This window comes from Pan paniscus, chromosome 10, assembly GCF_029289425.2.
Source record: "Pan paniscus chromosome 10, NHGRI_mPanPan1-v2.0_pri, whole genome shotgun sequence".
Lineage (NCBI taxonomy): Eukaryota > Metazoa > Chordata > Mammalia > Primates > Hominidae > Pan > Pan paniscus.
The window spans coordinates 16,241,154-16,252,197 of NC_073259.2; the positions used below are offsets into that span (position 1 = coordinate 16,241,154).

General features: G+C 34.6%; 1 protein-coding gene across 1 annotated transcript; it reads left to right on the top strand.

Moving 5' to 3' along the window:
- Positions 1 to 940: 940 nt before the first annotated feature.
- Positions 941 to 1,198, top strand: LOC100987431 (10 kDa heat shock protein, mitochondrial-like). The gene has a single exon (XM_034935378.1). It carries the CDS (start codon positions 941 to 943, stop codon positions 1,196 to 1,198), a length of 258 nt encoding a protein of 85 aa, XP_034791269.1.
- The last annotated feature ends 9,846 nt before the right edge of the window (positions 1,199 to 11,044 follow it).

Here is an 11,044-nt window from a genome sequence, read left to right on the forward strand (position 1 = left end):
TAAAGATATTTTCTTTCTTTCTTTTAGCTACCTCACTGGCTTTGGGCACAACCCAGGAAGAAGTTTGAAACCAAGAAAATGGTAAGTCTGATATGATGACAGTTATAAAGTTTTGAGACATGTTAGCAACTAAATTGTCTTTTTTGCTTCAGTCATGTTTTTCCTTTCCTTTTTCCTAGACCATAGAGAACAAGATGTAACAGAATTATATTACGATTTCAACCCTAATTCCAACATAACAACTGACTAGACAATCTACTCAGCACATGACTTGTTAAATCATGATTCCACTTCATATTTGTCTTTTTAGTGTATTGATTTCTCTTCTCAGTTACATACGATGTCGGTTCTTCTAATCAGTAGTACAGATTAACAACGACTACACCCTAACATTTCTAAGATTTCTCTTATCCTTTCTCAAGAGTCTTGCCTTATTATTTTAATCATGTGGTATTGAAATTTCAGGGAGATATTTAGCTTATTTTGAATAGCATTTCTAATAGTTAATTGAAATAATCAAAGGACAATTTCTTGTTGATACACTTGTCACTTTGGTCAATTAAAATACAATTTTAGAATGCTAATTAAATTGATTAAAGAAGTTTTTTTCTATAGAATTGTAAAGATAAGCCTTCTTCAACTTACTAATCTTAAATTAAGAATGTATTTACTGAATACCTATTATGTAGAGGGTGCAAAAGAAACATGTGATGTGACTTACTGCCTTTAGGTAACAGACCATCTGAGTAAGGGTCGAATATACTTAGTAAGGTAGTACATAAAAGAAGTACTAAATTCGACGTCTTTACTGATAGATTATGTAATACAAACAAGTGATACACATTCCATAGACCCGCAGGATTAAGATAATGACCAAGGGAGTCAGTCTCTCTTTGCAGTACTGTATGAGAGCAGAGTAAAAGTCGGCGATAGAGGGCTCATGGCAGGACAAGTGTTTAGAAAGTTACTTCCACTCTTTGACCAAGTATTGGTTGAAAGGTGTGCCGCCAAAACTGTAACCAAAGGAGCCATTATGCTTCTGGAAAAATCTCAAGGAAAAGTATTGGCAGCCACAGTAGTATCTGTTGGATCAGGCTCTAAAGGAAAGGGTGGAGAGATTCAACCAGTTCGTGTGAACGTTAGAGATAATGTTCTTCTTCCAGAATATGGAGGCACCAAAGTAGATGACAAGGATTAGTTCTCATTTAGAGATGGTGACATTCTTGGGAAGTATGTAGACTGAAATAAATCCTGTTGAAATAGCATCAACACGAAGCTTCCCATTCCACTGAAGTTCTGAAATCTTTCATCATGTAAATAATTTATATATCTCTCTTTTACACTAAGCTAATGATAAATAATGACACAAATAATAATGACTAAGTTATTTGAATCAAATAAAAAGAGATTAAAAGGAGCCAGATGAAATGAGCACGAATGGAATATACTTGGTTGAATTATTTTTTCATAGTTATGTTTGCATCTATTATATGTCATGCTATTGCAATGAACATTAAAAAAGTAGTGCTTGGAATAAGATTAATAGTAACTATTGTACATTTATCATTTGAACCTCTCCATGCTTATGGATTTTATTATTTTAAAAAGTACCATTTTTCACATACAAATAATATAAAACATAATTTAAAATTGAAATATTTACAAGTCAACCTCAGGTGTCATTACAAAGTTTTCAGCTAAATTTTAAAATCATGTTTTTAGTTTTAAGAACCTATTTTTTTCATTCTTATTAGTTTATCTAATATTCCTTTTTGTAGTTTACATTCTATATTTGGTCTTATATGTTTTCAATGTTATATATTACTTAAAAATAAACTTAAAGTAGGAAGCCACATTAAGAACAAAATAAAAGGACCATGAAAATGGTTGCAATTGATATCTAGAAATAGGATGATGTATAAAGTGGGTTGCATCAAAGCTATACCTACATTTACCACAGGGTGACACCCTAGCATCATTAATGAAAATAAAACTCTAATACATACAGAAGCATAATCCATAATCACAGTATGATGAAAACTAGCTCAAATTATTACAGGTTCTTTCTTTCAAGGAAATCATCATGAGAAAACAGGGTTTAAGCATTATGCTTAGTATTTTATAAGTTTAATTTTCCCTAACTCTAGTTACCTCTAGATTTTAGATAATTCTAAAAAATTATCTTAAATAATTCTAAATAATTATCCAGAATGATTCTATATAATTAGATAAAACTAGATAATTCTAACATCTAATTGTACTTCTTCTCTTGGCATCTGCCCTTTCCTCCTAGTCATATCTTCTTTTATTTAAAGAGAAAAAGGAATCCTACCTAATCCTCAAGCCAGTTATGTATCAGCTCACTCAGTTCTTGAAAAATAATCCTTGATTTGTAGAATCCACTTTCTAATTACTCTCCAATCAACAGGAGTTTTGTCTCCAATGCCATCTTTCTATTAAAACTAGCTTTCAAAGTTTCAATGAGCTCAATGAGTATCAAAATGAGCTTGCATTTGACACTAACTGCTGTTCATCCTCCTCCTTCGGAAACTCTCTTCTAGTAAGGTTTGATGGCATTAGCCTCTTCTAAATTTGTTATCTGTTAGGTTGTTGCTATTCTATTTTATTAGTTCTTCCTTAGCCTCTTCCTTATATGGTTGCATCCTCCAGAATTTTGCCACCAAAAGATCTGTCAGCCAGTCAGTTTTCTGTAGAGTAGCCCAGAGACTATTTTCTCAATCCTTTCCTTCGAGTTTAAGAAACACAATCCAGCCAGTATTGATTTCATAAGGTGGTGGGCTTTGGGGCATGCACATCTTTTTCTTGAGTTTCCATCCAAGATTTAAGGTTTTAGTTCCTGATGCTGAGAACACTCAAGGCAGATGGCAGGCGGCTTCCCCTCTGAATCCTTTTCAGGCTCATCCTTCTATCTTTTCAACTTATCCACTGCCACCACTTGTCTCTTCTTGCATTGATTCTGACGAGTGGTTCTACTGCTGGGCTCTACTGTTGGGTAGGGAGAAAAAAGCGGTCTTGGATCCTGCATGTGAAGGTGGAGAGGAAAATAACTCCAAGTGTTGTATTGTGTTAGGTCAGATTCTTTAGAAGCCAATCCTTAAATGGGACTGCTTTTAAAAATATTTATTGAGAGCTCTCCCGGAGAGGGGATTTAGGAAGCAGGGTAGATAAGGAATAAAGCTAAGCAAAATGTGGTCTCACGCGCAGACTAGCTTAGTCTAACCCCACAGAGAAAAGTCTGGAACACCTATTGCTCCATAGAGTTAGTCTCACTTGAGGCAGGGAGGCCAGACTTTTATACCTTCATGTCAGAGAGCCACTGCTAAGGGTAGTTACCTGGAGAATGGGGTAGCTGTGAGTTGCTAGTAGCCAATACTCAACAGCAAGTCGATGGCCACTGGCCAGTAAAGGGGATGAGGGCAGGGCTCCCATAATTTCCCTACCTGTTGTCTTCAGATGGAGGATCTGAAAGCAAATCATACTTTTTCACTGCAAAGGTTAATCCTTGCTAATATCCTAGAGGTAGACACGTTCTGTCTTTGTCCTAGTGTTTAGTCACTTTTAAAAACTCCATTTACATATGGACAACAAAAAGTAGAAACTTTACAGTGGAGAAACCTGGCAGATACCATCTTAAATAAGTAATCAAGTTAACGGCATCAGTAAGTACCAAGACACAGTGATATCAGGCACCCCCTGATGTGATCCAAGGAGAAGGGCTCTTCAACTCTGTGGTACTCTTTCCAAAATCCATAACTGCAGCTTAGTTATAAAAAAATCAGACAAACACGAATTGAAGGACATTCTATAAAATAGCTGACCAGTACTCTTCTTAGATATACAGGTCATAAAAGACAAGGAAAGACTGTGACACTCTCACAGATTAGAGGAAACTAAGAAGTTATAAATAATGCAAGGTGGGATCTTGCATGGAATCCTGAAACAGTAAATGAACACTAGTGGAAAAAAGGAAATTTAAATTAAATTTATAGTGTAGTTAAGAGTATTCTACCACTGCTAACTTCTTCATTTTGATAGTTGTACCATGGTTATGTAAGATGCAAACATAAAAGGAAGGTAAGTGAAAGGTATACAGGCACTCTATTATTTTGGCAACCACTCCGAAATCTAAAATCATCCAAAACTTAAAATATTTTTTTCCTTTGCAAATCCTTATTCTGTTTACTTATAAATGAGGGACTGGGTTTGTGATGAAGAAGAATCCATTCTGCCATATTACAAGTGCATATAGTTGACAAAATAATATTCCTATTGAACAGTGAAACATCAATAACAATATTCCTATTGAACAGTGAAAAATCAATAACATAAAGGAATATGTATGTCAAGCATAATTTTATGCTACATATTCACTGAGATGATACATGACAAATGGTTGTAGTATGGCAAATAGAAAAGAGCTACTTTGTTTTCCAGTCACTTACTATAGTAATTGCCTTAGAATGAGAACAACATATTATCAAGTCAGTTTAGAATTTGCTGAAAGAAGATGTTTGGGCAAGAGGAAAGCACTTATTTTATACTTTATTCTCCATTTCCCCTAGGTGATTGGGAAGACCAGGATGCGCAATGGCAAAGTGAGATCCTGGTTATCTCTTTTTCTTCTAGCATTTGTTTCCCTAAGTGGAATACGAGATTTACTGCATTTTTTTGGTGAATGATATGAAATAGAAGACAGATGTTCATGACTGGAGGGCTTATTGAGAATTATGTTAAGCTGTAAGTAATAGAATTCTTGACTAACTGTAGCTTAAACAAATAGCAGTTTCATTTTTGTATATAATGGGAAGTCTGGAGGTAGACAGGCTCCTGTATTTCGGCTCCTCTGTCTTCCTTTGGGGGTGCTCCACCCATTGCAAGACACCCAGCAGCCCTGCCTCACTTACTGAATAGTTAGGGAGCTCCGGTGCTGTGACAGTCAGATCAGCCAGCAAAGAGTTCCGAAATGCTCCCACTTGAGATCCACTGGGCACATTATTCCCCTGAACAAAATCAGGGTTCTATTAGCAAAGAAGAGGAGAAAGAGAACTTGGGCTAGCGCTCCCTGCCAGAGAAGATAATGAAGTTGAAAATAAAGGGCAGCATTACATTTATTTACTTTTACTCTCAGATCAGGGACTGACCTGCATTTGAAATTAGTTACTGAGTACATTGTGCAATGTGCAAAAGTAATGTAACATAATGTAATTCTGCCACCTGAAACTGCGACCATGTTACACGTAGCAAAGAGGGAGTGAGGGAAAGGAAGGTAAAAGACATCACTATCATCTGATAAACAAGCAAGAGTTGGAGAATAATTACCCACAGGGTAATTGAGAGGATTGAACAAACTCACAGTGAAAGAAAATGTCACAGAAAAATGAGCTATGCAGGACATTTTATCAAAACTTTTTTCCAGAATTAATCAGACTGATGAAAGAAAACATTGTAATATGTATAGCTCCTCCACGAAAAGTGTTGTAAGCTGCTCCAATTCTGTAACTCTCCTATTAAAGGAAACTAAGGGTTATAGCGAAAAGAAAAATTCATCTTTAAGCTGAAATTAATACTTGATTGATTCTATAATTCTACTATTTTTCCTTTTTTTTTCTTTTTTAGGAAGTCAATTCAGACAACCATGTTAGTTTTATTTATTGTTTAATTTACAGATTATGTGTGTGTGTGTGTGTGTGTGTATTGTTTTATCTTTTCTTTGAGAGACAGAATCTTACTTTGTCAACCAAGCTGGAGTATAGTGGTGCAATGACAGCTCACTGCAGCCTTCATCTCCTGGACTCGAGTGATCCTCCCACTTCAGCCTCCCAAGTAACTGGGACTATAGGCTCACACCACCACAACTGGCTAATTTTGTATTTTTTGTAGAGACAGGGTTTTGCTATGTTGCCTAGGCTGGTCTTGAGCTCCTGGGGTCAAGTGATCCTCCTGCCTCCAGCCTCTGACACTATATTTTTACTCTTTTCTCTTATGTACAGTGTTCCCAAGTCTATGGTATAATGAACATCAGGAGTTAATATATTCATATGTTAAATTTTCTTAACTTTCTATAGTGTCATAATGGCATAGAATCATTATGGAAGTTTATAATACTCCCTGTCATTTACTAATTACTGATGATATTTATTTGCATTTTAATAAGAAGCCTGTAACCTAATTGACCTCATGTAAAGGAAGAAAGCTATTCCTGTTATTCCTAGTGAAATTTGATCAGTGCTTCTTGAATTACAGTAAATGTGAACAGATAACATATACAGTGTGCAAAAACTTCTGAAAATAACTCATTTATGTAGATTACATAACTAGAGTTAAAGAATTAGGGACCCTTAGCATTGCAAGGTACTTTTAGGAATCTCCTTGGATTTAATTATTCTCTTTAGCAGTACTCTTTGTCTAATATACTGTAAATTTTACTAGTTTATTATCTATGTTGTCCACTCTTTTTTTTTTCTATTTACTGCTGTATCTGGAGTGCTGACAACTCTGGAATACACAGTAGGCACCCAATACATACAAGGGAGTAAATGAATGAATTAAAGCTGTCTGTATCTGCTGATCGTCCACAATTTAGACGTCCTATACTACATTCCAAGTAAGCCTACATTTGAACACATCTGGTAATTTAAAAAATGTGTACACCTATGAAAATATTTTAATATATAGCACTGCAATAAAACTCTATTAAAATAGAAAAACATGAGTTGAACATCTTTCCATATTGTAGAAGTAATTTCTTGGCCCCAATTTATTTTAAATGCACATATTCCAAATAAACATACATATACTAAATCTATATATATTCTGAATATATACTTCCCAAATATGTATGTAAATATTTCAAATATATATTTTCTAAATATATATATTCCATACATATGTAATATATATCAAATTATTACAATAAACAGGTTGGATTTAGTCTAAGAGCCAGTTTATAATTATACCTTAGAAATATACCTGGTAGTGCTTTATAGTGCTTTGAAAACATGATTTAAGCAGCAAAATCAGCTAACAGAAGAGCATAATTAAGGAGATTATAGACATATCTTTTAAAGAAATTAAATTCCTGGTACAAATAAGAGAAGGTAAAAAGCTCACAATTCCTTTTTTCTTTCATAGTTGAGGGTAAGCGGGGTACGTGTCCTGAATTTGTAGAATCTTTTGACACAAAGCAACAGAGCCACAGTCAAGACTCAAGTCAAAAGAAATTTAGACCCCATCTGGGCAAACAGGCCTCTAAGCAACAATCTAAGATTTCCACCTATTGTTCTGGCATTCCTTGTATAAATGATTATGACTGCAGAGATCTTAGGAAGTGCTGTGGTACCTTTAGATGTGGCCTGAGGTGCATACATCCTCTTATGATTGACCCTGTATTGTTCAATTCACCTCCACAATCCAAGGCATAAGTAAGTATCGGGCAACATGATCTCCTCATCAGTTCTCTGACTCTCTTAAAATACTTTCTGTATCTTTTGTCTTAGTAGTCTTCCAACCCAACCTCATATTTTATATTCTATTATAACTATAGTATAGAATTTATAGTTAGAATGGTCTAGAATATAGTCCACTTTCTCTATGACATATAAAAAGGCATGCCATCTCAGAAGAAATTCTGCATATATGCCACCTGATTTCAATTATTTATTCATTCAATTAACATTTATTGGACGCCCACAATACGTCACACAGTGAGAATGCAGGGATGGAAGTGACAGATGGAACCCCTATGGTTATGCAGTTGATAATATTAGCATATGGTCTTTATCCTTCCCTAAGCAACCAGATCTCTTCCTTTCTTTTATTCCCTTCTGCACCCCTTCCATCTCTAAGGAAAAGAAAGCATAAATCTCACATCACTTAAAAGTTAGGCATCAGTTTTTAAGCCTTGGTTGAATTACTTTCTTCTCTGTTTTCCTCCCAGATATTGGATGGAGAAATGGATTCAGATGGAGGCATCATTGAGCTTATTCTTGACTCATCTCAGTCCAAACATTACTCTGTCAATCGTTGTTCTTAAAATCTGCATATTAAAAGCTCAGCATCAACTATTTTTGAGCTCTGTGTCTCATTCAGGGGTTTTGATTAATTTTGAGTTCTAAGGGTACTGGAAATAACTGGATTAGCAAAGCATATGGTCTTCTCTGCTGTCCTCTTGGGATACCTATGGACCAATGGGGTATACCCAAAGTTTCTTTACAAGATGAAATCTAAGGGATTCTGGAAAATATTCAGAAGACACACATTTCAATTTAATCATTGAAATGGCCTGCAGATAATTCTGAAAGTCCACATGCCATACAGGTTCTTTGTTCCTGTTTTGTTTTGTATGTAATTGGTATTATTTTAATCTTTTGTTTGGTATTGATCTAATCTTTTACTATTTGTTTTGGAGAAATATATGGAAGAAATCCATGCCAATGACATTTACTAATCTGCTTCAGTTAAAGCACAAATTAGATTAGTGAAATCCATGGGGGTCATCTCTTATGATGTCCACTTCAATATGACAGATTTTTCCCATTTGTATAATTTGAACTTGTTAATTTAAGAAATAATTAATGAACTTTAATGAAGCCTATCTTTGCACAGATGTGCTTCATAATATGGCATGAAAATGCATGAATCATATGGATAGTAACTTGTATGAATTCAATGAACAAAGAAATTGCTGGTATACGCTATAGCTGACTATGCTCGCAAATATTCTCATTTGTTTTTATATTTTATTCTGTGATGGGGAAGAAGAAACTCCAGAAAAAAGAATTCCACATAAAATATTAGGATGTTTCTTTTATACTTTTTCAAAGAAAACTTGTTAGAAAAAAAAGAAAAATTATGTTTACTAAAAGGTAGTAGCCAAAATTTGCATATAGCTCAGCATTGTATTATGTTGCTCAAGGCTTACATTCAATATACTCCTCTGCAAAGCTGTAATTCTGATTTTGTTTTACTGAGTCAATGAAGAAGAAAATTATTGTGTTCCCGTAGTACTGAAATGAAAGTGAGCTTGCAGCTGGAGTGATGAGATGGGACTAATCTTGCTGGTAGTGTCTAATTGCCGCTAAACATGGCGGGCCTTAGGCATTTTGAATATCAAGAGGTAGGTTGATGACAATGATAGTCAAAAATTGGAATTGACCACTTTAGCTGCTAACTAAGTAAGACTACTTCCTACCACCATGAGCTATGTAGTGTAGCTATCAATTTTTAAAATTTGTTTTTATTTACTTTGAATTCCACAATTAGTATATAAATTCATTCTCAGTGTAAACATATTTTTAAAAATTATGAACAAACTAAAAATCCTTCTTGACTTACCTAAAAATAACTACTATAATCTATTTGGTTTATTATCTGAACAGGCCTTTTGGGGTGCCTTTATGTTTAAGAACATTTATAAATATATACTGTTATTTTGTGTACTTAATTAAACATAAAGTATGCATCATAGCATATCCATTGTGATCCAGCTTTAGTTTCTTACTTAACAATATGTCTTGGAGGTAATTCCACGTCAATTTATAAAGAACTGCCTTTTTTTTTTACTGCTGCTTAGGATTTTATACAATAGATATATTAGAATTAACTCCAGCATTCCTCTGCTGGGGGCCATGTAAATGGCTATAATGTTTTTGCTATAACAAATAATTTTTAATATATACCATATTTAAATATACATGTTTTAATATAAGCATTATTATTATTTAGGTATGGTAAGACCAACACGTCAGAAGATGACTACCATTGAAGAGATAGTGTGTTATTTGCAGATCCCAAGAGAATGGGACACACCATGTCATGCTGTGGGTGTTTACACATGGAAGCCTCCATGACAGTCAGGAGGCAGAGGGAGCAGGAGAGGACTGTGGGCAAGATCTTCTATTGTGGTTTCTGTGGGAAGGAATGGTTGATGCAGGATAAGAAGGTTAAGGATTAGCTAGTTTGTTTCAGTGGGCTCTGGGGTATAGAGACTGTTGCTGGTTGTCTGAGACCCTGGGGTGATTAGGACAGGTGGATAGCGGTCTGGAGTGTGAGAGCCCAAAGGAGCTGGTTGTAGGGTGTGGACACTGAATTGATTTGCCTTTGTAAAGCAAGCTCACTGGATGGATTGTTTGCTAACTCTAAGAATTGGCTAATCCTGGGAAGGATGGTCTCTCCAGGGTGAGCAAGGCCTCAGATGTCAAGGCGTTGACACGCAGAAAATAAAAGCCATTTGCTCTTTAAATATCCTTCCATTTTATTTCCCTATGTTAGCTTCTAATGGAACTGAAGAAAGGAAAGCAGATTAAAGCTTTTCTATGTCAATCATATTAAACACATGCCTAACAATGATTTTGAAATTTTTATATGTAATATTTATTTATAATATTTGTTTAAAAAATAAAGCCATGGTGACTGGTACAAATTGTGAAAAATTTATATTTTCTATTTCAGTTACTATTAAATCTCCATTTTTAAACAACATACACTGAGAAATAATCAATATTCTTCCACGTTACCAGCTTAGACAATAAGATGCTCTCATGCCTTAAGTGGTTGAATTTATAGCTTTTCTGTTTCTGGACCTGCCTGTTCTTCAATATTTTATACTTCTAGACAGAAGTACATATTGGGAGAGTAACTCTTCTGTTTCTCCAAGCTTGTTTCTCTAAGGCAAATGCATTTTTTCTCATTTAGCAAAAACAAAAAAAAATTTTATTCGTAGAATAAATGGAATAAAATTTACATTTTTGAGGTTACATTACTTTAATCCTAATTCTGATACAGTTAGCAAGGTGATCATTCTTAAATCCAATAAACTAGTGGAAGCAAGTGTTTTTGCTTATCGCATCAGGGAGAATGGCAGTGGTGTGTACATATGTACTTCCTCAATTCTATGATTTCATTTATTGTAAGATACAACATCACTTTAATGTCACGTAATTTTAATATTGAAAAACAGCTAGCTTCCTTAAAATACGCATTGACTGTAGGATGAATGCCATTAACAGAAAAGAAAAAATAAACT